Source organism: Ursus maritimus, unplaced genomic scaffold (genome assembly GCF_017311325.1).
Source record: "Ursus maritimus isolate PB19 unplaced genomic scaffold, ASM1731132v1 scaffold_1, whole genome shotgun sequence".
NCBI lineage: Eukaryota > Metazoa > Chordata > Mammalia > Carnivora > Ursidae > Ursus > Ursus maritimus.
Window position 1 is genome coordinate 73,939,924 of NW_024423343.1, and position 20,298 is coordinate 73,960,221.

At 34.6% G+C, this 20,298-nt stretch overlaps 1 protein-coding gene across 2 annotated transcripts in view; it reads right to left on the reverse strand.

Annotated features, from left to right (window-relative positions):
• GALNT13 (polypeptide N-acetylgalactosaminyltransferase 13) overlaps positions 1–20,298 on the reverse strand; it is a 429,753-nt gene that overhangs the window by 130,059 nt on the left and 279,396 nt on the right. For both annotated transcript variants that reach the window (XM_040644821.1, XM_040644814.1), the window contains exon 7: positions 15,892–16,072. In XM_040644821.1, the coding sequence (XP_040500755.1) occupies positions 15,892–16,072 (181 nt within the window). The remainder of the gene's footprint in view (positions 1–15,891; positions 16,073–20,298) is intronic.

Here is a 20,298-nt window from a genome sequence, read left to right on the forward strand (position 1 = left end):
TCCAGGGTCCTTTTCTCTTTTTCCACCTTTATTCATTCCAGTCCACTTTTCCCGTAATTAGCATCCCCTCTTACCTTCCACTTAACTGGACAATTCTTAAGCAAAGCACATCTATGATGCTAGTTACTAACACATTTTCCCGGAGGTGATTTTCTACTTACTGTCTTTAATACATATTTGTGAGGAATAATATGTTTGGCCCAACTGAAGCTAATAAATACCAGAAGAAAGTGGGAAATCAGACTGTCTTGTAACTCGTATTAGAAAGGTTCTACAGGGGGCGCCTGGGTGGCTCAGTTGTTAAGTGTCTGCCTTTGGCTCAGGGTGTGATCTCGGCGTTCCGGGATCAAGCCCCACATCAGGCTCCTCCGCTGGGAGTCTGCTTCTTCCTCTCCCACTCCCCCTGCTTGAGTTCCCTCTCTCACTGGCTGTTTCTATGTCAAATAAATAAATAAAATCTTAAAAAAAAAAAAAAAAGAAAGGTTCTACAGGTAAAACAAAAACAAAAAAGCTCTTTTCAATGTTAATGCCCCCAGGAGTCTGATCTGGGATGAAGTTCAGAATTAAATATTGAATCTTAGATGACAAAGGTTTGTGAGAGAAAGATCTGGCTTTCAGTACCAGAATGGAATAGCATCTGAAAGTAGAAGAATAAAAGAGCCTTCTTTAGCCTCTCTGGTCCATTCCTGGGGCAGACTAGACTGGCCCCCAAAAGATAATTAAGAAAGCTGTGGACCACATAGAATAATACATTAAAAAGAACATTCACCAAAGTCAGGTGGGATTTATTTCTGGGATGCGAGGATGGTTCAATATTCACAAATCAATCAACATCATACATCACATTAACAAAAGAAAGGATAGAAATCATATGATCATCTCAACAGATGCAGAAAAAGCATTTAAAAAGATTCAACATCCAAACATGATAAAAACTTTCAAAAGTGGGGTTAGAGGGAACATACTTCAACATAATAAAGGCCACATATGAAAAACACACAGCTAACACAATACTCAGTGCTAGAAAACAGCTTTCCAAGGTCAGGAACAAGACAAGGATATCCACTCTTGCCATTTTTATTCAACATAATACTAGAAGTTCTAGCCACAGCAATCAGACAAAAAAGCCCAAAAAACAAAACACACACACATACATACACACACACACACACACGCACACACAAAACCCAAAATAAGAGGCCTCCATATTGGGAAAGAAGAAGTTAAACTATTTGTAGATGACATGATAATATACATAGAAAATCCTAAGAATACACCAAAAAACTATGAGAATTAATAAATGAATTCAGTAAAGTGGCAGGGTTAATACCGGAGGTTAATTAATTAATACAAAATTAATATCCAGAAATCCATAGTGTTTCTATACACTAAGAAAGAAGTCATAGAAAGAGGAAAAAAAACACTATTTATGATTGCACCAAAAAGAATAAAACACCTAGGAATAAACTTAACCAAAGAGGTGAAAGACCTGTACTCTGAAAACTATAAAACACTGATCAAAGAAACTGAAGATGTCACAAACAAATGGAAAGATATTCCATGCTCATGGATTGGAGAATTAATATCATCAAACTGTCTGCATTACCCAAAGCAGCTACAGATTAAATACAATACCTCCTAAAATACCAATAGCATTTTTTTCTTTTTTTGCAAAACTAAAACAAATAATACTGAAATTCGTATGGAACCACAGAAGACGCTAGGTAGCCAAAGCAATACTGAGAAAGAAGAACAAAGTTGGAGGTATCACAATTCTAGATTTCAAGATATACTCAAAACTGTAGTAATCAAAACAGTATAGTTCTGGCACAAAAACAGACACATAGATCAGTGGAAAAGAAGAGATAGCCCAGCAATAAGCCCAAATTTATATGGTCATTTAATCTATGACAAAGGAAACAAGAACAAACAATATCATAATAGCAATATAATGGGACAGATGGTAGCTGTACTTGTGGTGAACATAGCATAATGTATAAAATTGTCAAATCACTAAGTTGTACACTGGAAACTAATGTGTCAACTATACTCAAATTTAAAAAAACAAACAAACCCATAATCAGAAAAAAAAAAAACCTACAAGTTTTATGTAAAAAAGAAACTACAAATTTTATGATACAGAAGATACACTCCCAGGAACATACCAATATAAATGCATTCATATGTTCATCCAAGGACAAGTACACAGATTCTCATAGCAAGACTGTTCAAACTTGGAAATCACCCAAATGCCCATTAGCAAAAAGATGAATCAATATAAAGTGTTATAGTCACATAATGGAACTCTACATAACAGTAAGAATGGCTGATCTAAGCCAAGCCAAAGAAGCCAGACACAGATGAACACACACTGTCCAATTCCATTCTATAAAGTTTAAGAACAGGCAAATCTTTGATCTTAGAAGTCAGGATTTATGGAAGGGTAGTAGCCAGAAGGGGCATGAGGGACTTCTAGGGGCAGGGAGGTAGGAGGCTTAGGAATGTTCTGGTACTTGATCTGGATGCTGGTTACACAGGTGTGTTTGGGGTGTGAAAATCCATTGAGCTATATATTTATAAACTATGCACCTTTCTGAATCATGTTGAACTTCAATAAAAAGTTAAAATAAATATTTTTTAAAAACTAAGAAAAATTTTGTGGAGAGTGAGAGTGGAAAGGTGGGTCATAGAAGATGCTAGTATATTTACAAATAAAACACAGCTTTCATGCTAGGTTTCCTATTAGAATAAGTAGTTGTAATTTTTCTCACATATCAGCGACCCTCCTCTGCTACTCTTTACTGACAGCCATGGGGAAAAAGGCTGCTGTGAACACACTGTGGTGTCTGACACAAATGAACATTTCTGGGTGACATCTCTGTTGAACCTACACTAAGAAGCCTGCCAAGAAGCCCACACCTTATTGCTTCCCTTCCTTGTTTACTTCTTTGTTAATAAAATATAGTGACTGTAAACACAGCAAAGTCCAACGGAAGAAAGTAGAGTACAGGCTACACAAAATCTCCTAGATTATTCTTCAGGCCATCAGCGCTGGCGTCCAAGTTTTCTTATTTTATTTGACAAGGAAGAAATTATATTTTCATTGTCAAAGGTGGAGACTCTAGATCGGTTAACTATTAATTTGAGATGATAAATTATGTTCTCATTGTGTACTTTACAGATTTGACAGGGAAAAATCTAACCTCGACGTAAAACTTTTCCTGAAAATGTCCATTTTTCAAATATGGATTCGCAGTATTCTCAGAAATAATAGTTAAGTCTGATATGTCATAGACTTCCTCAAAAACAGGACCCATGACTATGGAAAATATTTGATTTCGATAATATTTCATCTGATTTATGTGTTTTATTGTTGAACACACGACCATCAAGATGTCCACTAGCAGTGCAACTATCCAGCAGACATAAATATCAGTAAGAAGAAAATGTCACTTTACAATTTTGGGGTTGACTGAATATAAATTACAATAGATGCCACAGGATTTTAATGGCAGGACTCAGAAAGTGCATGGATGTCTGCTATACATACTCTCTTGAGAAGGATTTCATAATGGTCTGAGATTACAAAATAATTTTATAGGAGAACTTCTGAGCTTTGGAAAGAAGGGTGGCAAAAATTATTACAGCATGTCTACTTAGTTTTCCAAACGTGTAGGGAAATCTGCTTTCAGACTGTAACCTATAATGTAACCCATAGTGATATTTCAATCAAAATGAGAATTTTATACGGCTTTCCCTTCCAATATATTAAAAGTAAGCCACACTTACTATTGCTAGAGAAAATAAAATATATTAAACAGATAAAAATGAGACTGAAATTAGTCAGTATCTCCCAAACAATTCTGAATCTGGAAAAAAAAATACACACACACACGCACATGCGCACACAAATGTGTGTGTGTGTGTGTGTGTGTGTGTATATTCTTTCTCATGTGGAAAGACTATATATACATAAATATATATATGCATACATACATTTTATTATGTGGAAAAATATATATTCTTATATCACTACATATATTTCATACATGTATATCAGCACAATTTTTCTTTCGCTGGTATAACCAAGAGATTGAATAAGTTTATACTCCATTTAGTAAATGAAAGTTTAAACTTACTATATATAAAAAAATGAAAAAGTAACCCCACTATAATCACACAAATTAATAAGAAGATGTTGGCCAATACCTTATGAAGACGAATCAGAATTCAGTGACATCATCATATCTCCAAAGAGATGGTTTTTAAAAAACCGTCACTTTGTAGATAGAATTTCAAGGAAGGGCATTTATTTGGGGTATCAGAGAAGTCACTGAACTACAGCATTTACTTGAACCTGACAGTCCAAAAGTCTAAAAGATCTATGGATTTTCTCTAGATTTTGGTAAGATAAGAATTTGCCTGCATAGAAGTCTATATCCCGCTCAATGCCATAATGGTTGCTATTGCTTTCAGTCCACTTAGCCCCTTCCAGAGATCATCACTTCCACATACAGTTTATTCAGATTCACTAAATAATTACTGTTCAAATCAGGACACTGTTGTGAGTGAAAGGGGATGCTATTAATAATTATGCCCTCGTAACAGACATGCACTATGACTGTCCCAAACAAACAAGTATATATTATCACCCTTCTTCAAGGCTTCCTGTGTCATGGTTGAAAAATGTATTATAAGTTTTTCATTTTGGGGGCACCTGGGTGGCTCAGTTGGTTAAGCGTCTGCCTTCAGCTCAGGTTATGATCCCAGGGTCCTGGGATCAAGGCCCACATCAGGCTCCTTGCTCAGTGGGGAGCCTGCTTTTCCCTCTGCCTCTGCCTGCCACTCTACCAGCTTGTGCGCTCTCTCTCTTGCTATCTCTCACTCTGTGTCAAATAAATAAAATCTTTAAAAAAAGCAGCATTGTCCACAATAGCTAAATTGTGGAAGGAGCCGAGATGCCCTTCAACAGATGACTGGATTAAGAAGATGTGGTCCACATATACAATGGAATATTACTCAGCCAACAGAAAGAATGATTACACAACATTTGCAGCAACATGGACGGGACTGGAGGAGATTATGCTAAGTGAAATAAGTCAAGCAGAGAAAGACAATTATCATATGGTTTCACTCATTTATGGAACATAAGAAATAGGAAGATCCGTAGGAGAAGGAAGGGAAGAATGAAGGGGGTAAACAGAAGGGGGAATGAACGATGAGAGACTATGGAAACAAACTGAGGGCTTCAGAGGGGAGTGGGGTGGGCGATTGGGATAGGCCGGTGATGGGTATTAAGGAGGGCACATATTGCATGGTGCACTGGGTGTTATATGCAAATAATGAATCATGGAACATTGCATCAAAAACTGGGGATGTACTGTATGGTGACTAATATAACAAAATAAAAATTATTTAAAAAAAAGAGAAGCTTTTCATTTTGAGTTGAAATCTGTTTCTTTTTTCAATTTTAAACCAGGTACTAATAAATATAGTGTTTTTATTCATTGATATGAAAGTTTCTCTCATAGAATTTCAGAGTTAGAAAGATCTGATAAGAAAGCAGATCCAACCTCTTATTAAATTCTCATTAACGCAGCTCTAAAAGACAGACATCTAGCCTCTGTTTGAATATTTCCAAAGACAACAGGCTCATTGGATTGCAAATCAATTCATTATATTCTGGAAAATTTCTTGATCGAGAACTTAAAATTGTCTGCTTATAATTTCTTATCTTCTGAATCTGTACAAGTGTCTAAGCTCTTTCACATAATATACCATTTTAGTAAAAACATTGCATCCTCTCTTACCTTACTTCCCAAAGCCCTCCTTCCTTCCACTGTTGTTTATATATCATAGATCGAAGGCTCATTAGATATAGTTACCTCTAATCTGGTGTTCATTTTGATCAATTAAATAACTTATTCAGACACTTGAGATCTACATTCTTAATTCCAATGAGAATTTTTTATTGGAAATATAATTAAGTTATGCTGAAATAGTAGTATTTCCTAAACTATTAAGTTGTACAAAATCCTAATTAATCAATGTTCTCAAATTTTGTTAACTGAGACGTTGCACCAGAAATGCACAAAATTTATAATACAAAAGTTTAAAAAATTAAAATAATGTCATAATGAAGCTCATTTAGTAATGACAGTTCTGACTGAATAACTTGCAGCCATAAGAACACCATCACTATAACCTTATTTATATTATTTTCAACCATATAAATTACAAAGATTTAACTGTTCAATATGCTTTATCGATATTTCCATATTTCCATATATTTAGAATATGCCTTAAGTCAAAGTGGTAATATATATTATTTAAAATTTTCTTGTAAATAAATAAATAAATAAATAAATAAATAAATAAAATTTACTGGCTAAGCCAAACTAACCAAAGATAAACACTGATCTGAGTTCATTATTTTAGCACTTATTTGTAAAATATAACAATCTCTAATTTTGGCTCATTTCTCCTGCAATTAAAACATGAATTAGTACTTACTTCACTGACTATGTGTTAATGAATCCATGTGTACATGTGCACATGGTCTCAAGTAGAGCTTTCGCATCAGGTGGCTTATAGACAGTTATCAATATGGCAGCCAACTGCTCTTCAGCCATTGACAATCCCCCATTAACAGTAACTACTTCATATTAATGCTGCTTCTCGTAAAAGCATGCAAACAGCCTATTTGTCAAACAGGCACCTTAACTTTTCAGAAACTGTTTTCACTTTCCTTTGCAAAGCCCTAACCTTGTCTCCCTAATTCACCTTTCCATCCTGGCCTATAACTATTGCCCTACATTCTTTTCTACCGAAGACTTGCTGCAAAGCTCTCTTTAACTTACTCTCCCACTGGATAAAGATAACTATTAATAATAGTGTTTTTCTTTACTAGATAATTTGTGTTAACATGTTAAAGGAGAGCTACTCCCAAAAGACTGTAAATTATTAGGATGCTGATGTAATCCATCATTAGTGTTTAATATCTGATAGGCAAGTATATGGCTAGTCTTTTTATTTGTACTGTTTTATTTTTGCAAAGGATTATTTTAAGGAGCCTCAATTTAGCACATTGAGAAGCTTAATGTACTTTCTGTCATATTAGATGTAGAAAAGACTATGTTTCCTAATTCTCTAAAGGTTATCTTTGACTCTGTTCACTTTCCAGAGAGTATATGTAAATAAACAACTCCAAAACTGAACACATATTTTATTTAAAATAGCTACAAGATGATGATAACATAGAAATCCAGCTGAAGATAATCTACCAGAACACCTAATGTGGGGGACTGAGCCTGAGAGTATTTGAAGTAAGGCATCTGTAATTTGTAACCATCTGACCATCAATAACTTTATGTAAATGACTACTGCTGAGTGTTAGAGTGAGCCATTCAATTGAGTTAAGAATTAGAATTGAAACTCAATGTAATTGATTATATAAGTTTTAAGCTGTTCAATTTTAGTTAGGCTAAAATTAAATAATGGAATGGGGGCACTCTGAAGATGACAAGATGAAAGTAGGTATGGTAAAGCCTCTATATGCACCTGGATCGTGTTTGATCCTTATTTAATGCTCTTACATCAAATAAAAACTCTTAGTCAATTCCTGACAGTAAAAATCCATGCATCTTACACAAGTTCTTGGATCATTTACACCAATTTGAAAAATGCTGTAATTTTCTACTTTGCCTAGTTGAACGAGCCTTAAGGAAATGAAAATTAATCATGACCAACCAATCCAAGTGGGGTAGGATTTACTTACTGGAAACTTCAGAATATTGTGGAAGTTGCACACACATACACCCACGCACACACACAATTAGACTAGAGCTGTATAGGTTTTATTTGAAGAAGCAGAAACTAATGTCTGAATAATTTTGGTATTTAAATCCTAGAAGGTAGTGATAATTCTGTGAATAAAGCTATAGTAGAATTTAAGTGATATTTATTCACTGTAGAAACTACCTAGATTTGGTAATGATAAAATCATTTGAGGAGTTAATTGAGTTTCTGAGTTGTTAATCGAAGACTGAGGATACAATGATCCACCCTCACTGTTCAAATTCAATATTTTTGTAACATTCAATAAACATAATTTATACCATCTGTTTATTAACTTTATGGGCCATGAATACAATGCAAGATACTTGGAAAGATTACTGTAATGGGAACTGATATAATCATTTAATAGATTTATTTAAAATCATAACTGCTGTAGCTGATTAGCTATAGTTGATATAACTGTTGAAGCTAATACTTTTATTTATGTTCCATGGATAAAGATAGTCATACTTTCCATAAGGAGAGTCATCTGATTGTGCCATTCTGCTTATATTATGGCCCAGAGAGATTACCGAATTCTTAAAAAAAATACATATATATATATATATATATACACACACACATACAGATATGTGTATATATATATATATATATAATCTCCCATGCATTTTACTAAAGTCAAACTTAAATCACTCAACAAACACCTCTAGAGCACTTAAAATTTGCCAAGCTTGGAGTAGGGGTGAGGACAGCGTTGTTTTAACAAAAAATAATCCCTAAAGCTATAAAGGCTAAACCAGCCAGATTTTACTTCAACAATTAAATTCCTTTTTAAGATATCTTTTTGTATATCAACTGTTACAACATGTGTAGTAGTCTGGGAGAAAACACTTGCAGTGGATATAGCATACAGAAGATTAGTTACGAGAATACATAAAGATCGATGGATATAAAAAAGGGCAAAGCTATCCAATAGTAAAATGAACAAATGATCCGAATAAAAAGAAGAAATCCAAGTAATAAAAAAAAAGATGTTCATTCCTAGTAGCAATATGAAAAAAGAAACTAGATATATATGTAAATCTATATGCAAATATAAATAAATATATACATACATGTGTACACACAATGTTTGCAAAAATAAAAAGTATTGAAAATCTACAGTGGTGATAGCACATTGTAAGTGATCAAGAGTTCTGGTGGGATAATGGTTACAGTCTTTTTTGGATGGAATTTCTGAAAAAATCTACCGAAATATAAATGTACATATTCTTTGATCCAATAAATCAACTTCTGTGAATATATCTGACTAATTATAACAAATATCTAACACTAATTGAGTGTTCAATATTTGCCAAGCACTGTTCTAAGTGCTTTATATATCTTTTTTTCATTTAAGTCTCAAAAGACTTTACGGGGAAGGCCCTATTATTATAATTCCCATTTTATGGTAAGGAAGCTAAGTATAGATAGGTTAAGTAAATACAGAGGGGTTTTGTGGAGCGAGGATCTGAATTAATCCAGGCAGTCCGCCAACTCTCTCTCTTAAGCTGCTATGTTCTTCAGAAATATCCTGTCAGGTTCAAAAAGATATTGCTTCAAGAATACTTGTTAACTTTTTATAATAACAGATAACTAAAACCTGACAAATGCTTGTCATTATTGGTATGATTAAATAAGTTTTAATATATCCATGCAATATGATATTTAGTTGCAAAGTGGGACGATATAATCCTATGTGAATTATAGGTAAAACATTATAGGACATACTACCTAGTTAATAGAAAAGAAATTAAAATAGTACTTATTAAATGGTCTTACTTAACATATGTATATATATATGTCTGTATATGTATGCAAATACATAGGAAAAGGATTTGAAGGACTGACATCAAATGCTTAACAGAGGGTTATCTGGTGGAGGAGACACAACAGTTGTGTCTGAAACATATCTTTTATTTGCCTCTGACAAATATAGTAAGACAAAATTGAGCTCAACGAACTCTAAAAACAAAACCAACCAAGTAAACGAAACAAAACAAAAACAAATATAGTCCCTCTATTCACATAGCTTAGTGTAGGGAAGAAATACTCTAAAAATGCAGAACTGCTACAACAGGGGAAGCCACTGGAGTTCCCAAGAAACTAAAATAAACCTGGTCCATGAATGACGAATGCACATGGATGATGATGGCACTTTATGCAGAGGTAAACTCAGACTTTAACTCATCAGATATTATTAAGGCATCAAATAATAGTTTAGACAACACAAAAACCTAAAAGCTGGAGGCAGCATCCTGAACTGTAGACCTGACTATAGTTCCACATGGTGGGTACGTGGAAAGCTAGGATTGAAAACATAGGAAGAAGGGCTGGAAGGCTGGGTGAGGACCAGATCACATAGGGCCGTGTTGGCCATATTCCAGATTTCTGACTTTCTGGTAAATCATTAAAAGCTTGTTAGGTAAGTGAGAGATCAAATGAAATTTAGTTTTAGGAATGTCCTCCAGCAATACGGTAAAAGTAGGTGAAAAGCGGGCAAGCTTTGAGGCTGGAGGCGCCATCAGGATAATCAGGAGTTTCTCTGGATGCAGGATGATTGGAAGAACGAGGATAACTGAAGGCATTTGAGAAAACTTGAGGGAGACTAGAAAGAACTTAGAGATTCATTTGATTTTGATGCTTGTAAGTGAGAAGGAGAAATCAAGGAAAATGTAGGTAGTTCACATCAGTCTCTCTTTTAAATCTTGACAATGTGCTCCCCATGTACTAAGCACTTAATTTCAGTTTTCATTTAAACTAACTAAATATGATGATGTAGACCGTTCTCTTTTTAAAGGCGAAGGCAACATCTTTTCTGTGTTTGCATCCCCCTCCCTGGCAAAGTACAGATCTGGAATTTCATAAATACTTACCCAATGAAGACAGAAGCAAGGAAGTATTACCATAAAAAAATACAAATAAATACCCATAAAAAAGCAATAAAAATCCCAATGATAAAAACTGACCTAATGACTTGAAGAATTCAAAAGTGTTTGATCGTAGCAAGGAAAAACAGTTGTCTGTCCATTACACCAACAATATTGAGTACAGCTGTCACCCCTTACTTCCACATTTAGCATTTCATGGTTTCGGCCAGATAAATGAATTACATGTTATTACAATGTAGCATATTAAAATGATTTAGAATTTCTTCCTCATCATATCATATTCACTCGGTAATACCATGGTTGATGTCGCTGAAAAAGTGTTTATTAAATAAAAGCACAAAATTCATAGGTGCTAATGTACTTTATGTTCAGAATTGCTGCACTCTTTTCAGATGAATTCACGTTAACCCAAATAAAACTGATATCCCTGGATTATTAAAAAAAAAATCATGCAGATTTTGCAGGGAACATCAAAACCTGTGCTTATGAAATCAGCCTGGAACCACATTTTTATGACTTATAAAAGAAATTAGGCCCTACACTCAAAGGGTTGGTTATTAAATATTTTATCTTTAAAAAAAATCAGCATGCTGAAAAACATTTGTATTTCATAGATAAAAATTTCAAGAGATGGAAATGAATATAGGTCTTAAACTTTAATAATGATCCAAAGACACTGCTAACAAAGCCTGACTTTGATGAACTGATTTTTCTAAAGTATTTTTAAAAGGTTACCAAATAGAGTTAACCTTCAAAATAAGTTCAAGGATGTGTTTCTAAACGTGTGGCTTCTGTTTATCTGGAATACAGATCAAAATGCTACAGTATTGCCAAAGGAAAATAAGCTGTTTCCCCAGTTACATACAAACACCTTTCAAGTATGTTTTGGGGATCTTTAAATTCTATTTTCTATTTGTTGTGTTTTTTTTTTTTTTCTTCTGCTCAAAACAAGAGCACAAGCTGTCCATTAAGAAAAGGAAGAACAACGGAGGTTATATAAGGACATCTGCTTCTAATCACCATGTCAATTGATACACAGTTAGAAATCTACCTCCCCCCAAAAAGAAAATCAGTATTTACAGAACAGCCAGCATTTTGAATATACGGCTAGTGTTATGACTACACTCTATTTTAAAGTTCTTAAGCTTTTTACCTGTGACCAACAGGAAAAATTGTTGCCATTTATAATGGGGTGCTCTGCGAAGAGTGGTTTCTGCTTACATCACTTCATTTCAAAGGATTTGCTAGGACAATCAGATTGCCTCAAGCCGAAACAGCCCAATTACTAGTAAAAACTGCCTCAGACTTTAAGAGCCTACAGGGCTTTAAAAATCAATGATGCTATAGTATTTGCATCTTAAAAAAGGCAGCCAAAAAGCAAACTAAACAAATGTTGAAAATGTATTCTTCAACACTATTTCAAAGTATTTCTACTCTTCATTCACATACCCATTTGAGAGACATAATTAGATTCTGCCAGCTCTATCAATATTGCCAATGGCTAATGGGCATAGCTGAGGCAATTAGGACGTATAGTAAATATGTTGAAAAAATAAATCAGATAAAGGTAATCCACATACATGGTTATTTATACATCCCATTGTAACTTTAAATTAATGGGGGTCATGAGAAAAATAAAAATCAACATGTGTAAAAGTTGTCTTAAGTTTATGGGCTCTTGTATTACGCTGCTCTACTACAGAATGTTATTGTCTACCTACATCGTGTCGGTTTGATTTTATATTACTCCTGGAAGGTAAGATTGTATTACTGTGTGGGCCTACAATTATGGTGTAATTATCATACCCCAAGAACATGGGTGAGCCAATGGGACCTTCATTTTGGATGGCCAACACAGAGGAATGACATCATAGATATGTGAAGAGCACTTTTCACCTCTCTCGTATCAGTGAGTCCTTCATCAGGGGTTAGATCAGAGAAGTGGGACAATGTGCTGCAATTCTTGTGAGACTCCCTGGTATAGACCAGACATCATGGAAAATTCAGTAGAAAAGAAGAAACATAAATAGCTTCCTTTTAAAATGCATTCATTTGTTTAGTCATTCACTGATTTTTCTAATTAATTAACACATATTTTTCCAAGGACTGCAAAGTAACAGGAAAGTTGCTAAGCACTGTAACTACAAGTCTCTAGATATAGAGACACATAATAAACATAAAACAATATGGTGCACCATACTAATGGATTGGCCATGATATCAAAACTGCAGGGAATACACTTTTGAGAGAGAAAAAATACCCACTTTTTTCAGGACACAGCTGAAGCAGAAACCAAACTACTTACCAAGTAGGTAAGTACAATTTTATAGTATTTTATTTATATATTGAAAGGAAGCAAAGTTGTCAGAATTCAATTCATAAAGGCTCGGGACTTAAAGATCTCATTTTGAGCAGCTGCATAAGGGGAGAATAGGATTCTGTAATAGAAGCCCTGGTGTAAAAATGGGAGTCTCCTCATAAAAGATGCCCAACATCTTGGGCAAAGTAACAGATACGTGGAGGTCCTTCTAGAAAGAATTACAATTTCAGTTCTGGAGAATTAAACAGAACTCAATATAAGCTCTTTGGAGTTTTTCATAAATACATGTGTGTGTTTGAGTGTGTCTATGTATATTACAGCAAAGGATGTAAGTCTAAATGTAGATCCCCCTACCATGCCTGTACACCAACTACTCTCTTTACAAGCTTTCCTGTTACTCAAGGCAATGAAGAATAGAATCCCAACAATTCTAGATGATAGCAAAGAAATCCATGATTTTGATTAGAAGAGTATCAGAAACCATCAGTAATGACTAAAATAGTTATTGACTCAAAAAATGCTCAATACCATACAAGTGACAGATTCCTGATTTCCTAATACAACCCATTTTATCTATTTTTGGATGATCTGAAAGCTGCCCAGGGCTAGCATTGTTTTTGAAGTCTAGCTCTAGTTTCCAGCTTACTTCCTTTCCTTTTCCACTGAGGAGCAATTTATTGTTTTGTGTTTTTGGTTGTTCCTGTTTGCCCATGCTGCGGCAGGCAAGTCCCACACTCAACAATGCTGACAGTCTCTGAGACATACAGAAACATAAATGCCCCTAAGGAAGTTCCTACATATTTTCAGCATATTCCCCAAATGTCCTTTTTCTGCTTTCCAAAATACCTTTCCAGATTTAAATGAGTCCATCTCATAAGAATAATCGGCTTCTAAATGATATTTACTGTAACATAAGAACTACACTTTCCAGAATATACAAACAGTCCCTGTTGAGCAACATAAAGTCAATAGTTCCAGATAGCAAGTGTTCCTTTTCACCCTTTAAACTCTAAAGCCTGTCATTTCATTACACTTCGAGAAATGGTTCTACCATTTATCTGCCTTTTTCACTCCATGGGAAATTATACAAAAGACTAGCACATCACTTTTTACAAAAAATATTCATCATGAGTAGATATAATACACATGGTGGTAATTATTCTCAATTACTTACATTCCTGAATATAAGTTGTATATAATCACATATAACACATTTCTTTCTTCCATTATTCCTTTCTTCATATTTGAGCTTATGTATTTCTACAAGTAATGATTTGAATTCAGAAAGTATTATCAAAAGAAAATGAAAAGGTTATATAAATGTCACTGCCTTGCTACGAATTTTACATGCTTTTGCCGAACTCAACTCTGTGAATATCTGGACTGGCTTTCTACTATGAAGAGAAATACATCTATGCGTGAAACAGTGTTTCTGACAATAGCTTCTTGACATAGAAGAAGCTTGAAAACATATGAAAAAAATCCTTCACCTAAACACACATTTACACATGCATTGTCCTTATTTTTCTTTCCTATAGTAATAATGGATCTTAATAAGAAAGTTCATACTGCTTATTGCCTCCTTTTCTATAAAAGAAGAGTTTTCACAGCCTCATATATACACTTTCAGAAATCAGAGCATGTCAGTTAGAACCCAAACTAGTTTTTCCAAACCATGTAATGGATTTTAACGTAAAAAAGAAGAGGTGAGCATGAATTTTTGTTGTTCTTGTGGGTTACATAATCATGTCATTGATGACCACATGGCCTAAACATAAAATATCAAAATAGAACTTTAAAAATTATTTTATCAATACAGCTGAATTCCTATTGTATTAATTTATGACTTGGTCTCTTTGTCTAAACTTTGAGATCTTGAAGGCCCCTGTGTCTTCTTGTTTGTAGCTTCTCATAACGTCTTATTTCCTTAAAAAACAATGTAATGTCTCAGAGGTTATTTTTTTTTTTAAATAAGTAATACGTTGGAAAAATTCTAGAAAATTATAAAACTGAGATCATTCATAATAACAGCACTCGGGTATGAATTTTCTCACCATTATTTTTTTCTTTTTTAATTCTTTAAAAATGTTAAAAATTCTTTATTAAAATTTATTTTCCTTTTAAATTCTTTTAAAATAAATTTTTAAAAATAAATAGTATGTTTTTTTTTTTTTTAATTTAGAAAAGTATAAGGAAAATAATGAAATTACTCACAGTCCCACTAGGCAGTGATAGTTTACCTTTACTTCTATTTCTGTATCTACTCCCTGTAACTAAAGTCGGGTAATATTTTATTATATTATGCTTTTCCACATATCAATTAATGAGTAATTCACTGTGTCATTTAATACTCTTTAAAAATACAAATTTTACTATGTGAATAATTTGCCATTCTGTATCTTCAGGAAATCATTTAGGCAATAGAAAACATCTCTGTTTAAACATTAACAAAATTTCTTACCAACCCAGCCAGCTTTATTGGTGAAACAAGGAAATATAGGCTTACTTCTCCTTAAAAAAACGGTTTTTCTTAAATTGAGCTAATACATATTAACTAAATTTGGATCTCTCTGTGTACTGCTTACTCCACTTTTCTAGCATAAATCTTGTGCCAAGAAAGAAACAAAGAAAAAAAAAAAGAACGTTTAGGCATTTGAGATAAGTGTAGTCTTCCTCACTTTAGAAGAAAAATGACTTCATAGTACAACTTTCTCAAACACGATTTCCTGCAAGATTATGGTGATAAACATTTTATTTAAACCAGTAGAATAGTAGCAATAATGAAACACATATTCAGCGTGTTTAAATTTTACTTTCCCCTGCAGAGGAAGAAATCATGTTTACCTGGTGATATGATATAGAAGAAATCTTTGAATTCATCCATCCAAACTTCTGCCAGTCTCCTGTTGTTCTTGTTGATGACATGACCAGTGCCACCAGGGAAAGTGTAGGGAGTTGCCTTCCGAAAAACGTGACCAACGTGGGAGCAAGTCACAATCTCCAGAGAGCCTCCACATTGCCAAATCTGGGAAAAGGAGCAATTGTTCTATCACAATCATTGCAAATAATGCAGTAATATTGTCTGACAAGAAACTGAGGCTAACAAAGGCCAAATCTTTAGAGTTCACACAGTTCAAGCAAACATTGGATGGACGCAAAATTTAGAATTGGTATACTCAGCTTGGCAAAAAATTCTGATTTAGAATAGCTTGATCTATGTAAATATTGTAGCATTGGATTTGTGGAAATAAAATGCATTTATTTTTTCATGTGCCTTTATCAGACTACCAAATTTTCAGTTCCCAGTAGTTAATTTAATCGCTATTTAATAGATATTTAGTATCTAAAATCTGCTATGATTTAATGAATTTGTACATGTTAATGCCATGGTAAATAACTAAATTTGATTTGGAGAAAAACCAATTATACTCCATTCATCTGCAATTTTAAATGACCATTAATTCTCAGCTGTCCTATATCCCCTGTGTCTTACACCTTTGGATACATCATTCTTATTAAAATGTGCTAGGACTCCTTTATATCTGCTCAACATGTATGCGTCCTTCAAAATCTGTCTCCATGTCTCCAAGTCATTTCTTCTAGGAAGCTATGTGGACAGGTTTAGTATTTTGTGACTTTTGTACTTTAAACATCCTTTTTTATTTTTTTAAGACTTACTTATTTGTTTGAGAGAGAGAGAGCACACACAAGTGGGGGCAGGGGTAGAGCAAGAGAATCCTCAAGCAGACTCTCCATTAAGTGCAGAGCCCAGCTTGGTGCTGGATCCAATGATCCATAAGATCATGACCTGAGCTGAAACCAAGAGTCTGGTGCTTAGCCAATTGAGTCATCCAGACGCTCCTTTAAACATTCTTTCATGAAGAACTGATTACACTGTCTTGTAAGCAATTGTTTACTTCACTATCTCTCCTTTAAAACTATAAACTCTTAGAAAGCATGTGTCACATCCTTCTTGGTGTCCTGGATTTACTGTGTGGTTGAGGCTAGTTATTAAATATCCCAAACACATTTATTTCTATAAAATTACATTGTTAAGCCACAGGTTATACTAATAGCATATGTGTATGTGCCATGTGTATATACAGATATACACACATATAACACACACTCATATATATGTCTATTACATGCATGTAACTTCGCATATGTGCTACAGGTTGCTTATCCCAATAAACAAGAGCCATAGTTATTGCTATATGGAGTTGGAAGGATTAGATTTTATACTGTAACTAACATTGTTCTTTTTTTTTTTTAAGATTTTATTTATTTGACAGAGAGAGAGACAGCGAGAGAGGGAACACAAGCAGAGGGAGAGGGAGAGGGAGAAGAGGCTTCCTGCTGAGCAGGGAGCCCGACACGGGGCTCGATTCCAGGACCCTGGGATCACGACCTGAGCCGAAGGCAGACGCTTAACAACTGAGCCACCCAGGCGCCCCACATTGTTCTTCTTTCAAGGAGAATTGCTTATTTTGAAAGATAAAGTTTTCTCCAGTTGACCTCTCAAGCAATATTCATCTTAGAAGAGGGTTGTCCTTGGGCTTGGGTAGCAGGAAGAGACATTCATTTTTATCAGAAGATGGAAGATGCTCAGTAACAAGCTATATTCATCAACACTGGCTTGTGCATTACATGTGCAATCTACTCTTTCTCATTTCCTAATTGTTTAAACAGCATAATGTGAACAGTAAAGAAGTTTCAACCTAACACTAAAATGTAAGTATAAAATATAAATGAAATACAAAAGAATGGAATTCACTATTATCCTCAAAAGACAGGACAGAGTATTCTTAAATAATCAGAGTATTTAATTGATTGGTAACTCTCTCATCTTTGTAGCATTAAATCTATAAACCTTCTTGGAATTATGCAATCCTTACATTCTTCCATTCCATTAAAATGGAGGAAGTTGATCCTTCTATTAAATATTAACCAATACTTGAATGTCAGTCTAAACCATATGCTTAAGTCGATCTTGAGAACTTTGCTAGTCTGGTTCTTCTTTTGATTTTCTCCAGAAACATCAATAATTTTGCTCATTACTAGATTATGTTTTACCTTCACATAATATCTTCTAAAATCTCCTATCTATTAAATAGTTTTTTAAAATAGATAAACAAGTAAAAAGATTACAAACACAACAAAAAGTTCTTCCCTTGGTCCATATTCTCTTGGTTCAAAGTAACTCATGTCTCTGTTTCCCCATACTGTAAATTAACATAAAATTTTTATGGATATATGTTGTTTCTCTTCCTCATAATGAAATGCTGTTTCTTTTTGCAGCTCCCCCAAATTGCCAAGGTGAAAAACACACATTTTCCCTTAATAAATATCTAGTAGACTTCTTTCTTGGATTATCTTGCTTTTCCTCCCTGTACTTCACTGTTTATATGTTTTTCACCCTAAATTTATATTTAAATGTTAGCCTCTACCTTCCTACCTTCCTTTTTTCATTCTCCAGGTGGTCTTATTCATCCTGCTATTTGCATGTGATCTGAATACTCACAACCTCAACAGTGACATCTCAGTCCAGACCTCTCTTCTGGGATCCACACTTGTGTATCCAAACATCTGCTTATATGTGCCCTTGCATGTCTCAGATACACCTAAATAAACATGTCTGTTGCGGAACTGCTGATTCATCCTAGCCCTGCCAGCCAGGTCTTACTTTCTTTTAGTCCTTGTAATCATCAGTAAATGGTGCCACCACTAACTCTGATGGTTAATCAAAAACACACAAACAAACCCCCAAAACTAAAAACCAACAAGAAAGAAAAATTAAAAAGAAAAGAGAAGGCCCTCCCCCTTGCTAAACACTAGAAGTCATTATTGACTTCTCCTTTTTTCCCCTCATCACTTATATTCAATCTTTTAACAAATCCTGGCTTTGCTATCTATAAAATTAATTCTCTGTATATCCATCTCTCTCTTTCTCTCCACCACCATCCTTGTCCTAATCACCAACATCTCTCGTGGGTCAGTTGCAACAGACTCTTAATTGTCTTGCTGTGCTCACTGTTGCTCTCCTATAATTTGTTTTGTACTGAGAAAGCACAGTGGTCTTTTAAAAATTTAATTATTTCATTTTATTTCCATGTTTAAATACTTCCGTGGTTTCTTACTGAACTGTGAATATAAACAAAATCCTTTAGCAGGGCCTTGCAGACCCTACGTGATTCTTTCCCTCTGTCAATGAGCACTGCTGATATTGGCCCTCTGCCATTTCCTAGAATAACAACTCACATACTCTCTCACACACCAAAGCCTCAACAAGTTCCCTATAACGTGGAATACAATTCTGTCTGCCCTGCATCTGAGGGCTTCTTTCCCATACTTCTCCTCTGAGCCAAAACATCACTGCATCAGAGAGTTCTTCCCTCATTTCCATATTTAAAGTGTCCCACTCCAATTATTTTCTGCACGAGCACCCTGTTTATTTCCTTCTTTGCTGATCACAATCTGTAATTTATGTGTTTGTTTGGCTTGCACTTTTTTCCCCAACTAGAAAGTTGACTCTAAAAGGGCAGTGGAGCTATCTGGTTACCCCCACCTCCCAGTACCCCCAGCCAAGCCCAGCGCTCCTTACACAAGAGATGTCACAGCACGTTGGTTGAATGGAAGAATGAATAACTCAAAATTAACCATCAAAAGTAATATTTAAAAAAAAGCCATCCCTGGCAGAATGATGAGATTTAAGCAGACAAATTTTGAAGAGGTTTTAAACAGCATTTAAGAAGGAAATACTTTTAGTATCAGACTAAGCAGAGTAGGCTAGTAAAATGAAATGCCACTGTTACTTCACACGCTTTGGGAATTGAGGAAGTTCTTTGGAGGTCACAGCACAACAAATAAATATTAGAAATGGTTGATGGCTTATGCCAAACCAAGTTGCTAAATGATACAATCTTAATTTTTAATGTTACTAAAGTAACCATTTAGTCAAATTCACATGATCTCTCTCTTGAAAACATGATTTAGTAAATACTGAGGTATTTGTACTGTGACCAGGCCATTCAGCAAAGTGCCCTAGATTCAGAAGAAATAGCACATGACATGTTTCACTTGAGAGGGAATTTCAGATATTCTCTTCATTGGGCAGTGTTAGTGGGTAGAGCTCCCACTCCTCTTCTATGGATTAGGCATGAATGAAGAGCTTTCTTCCTTCACCCAATTCATACAGAGGAACTACGTGAGTGAAGAAGGAGAGACTGGCATTTCACTCCCTGTTGGATA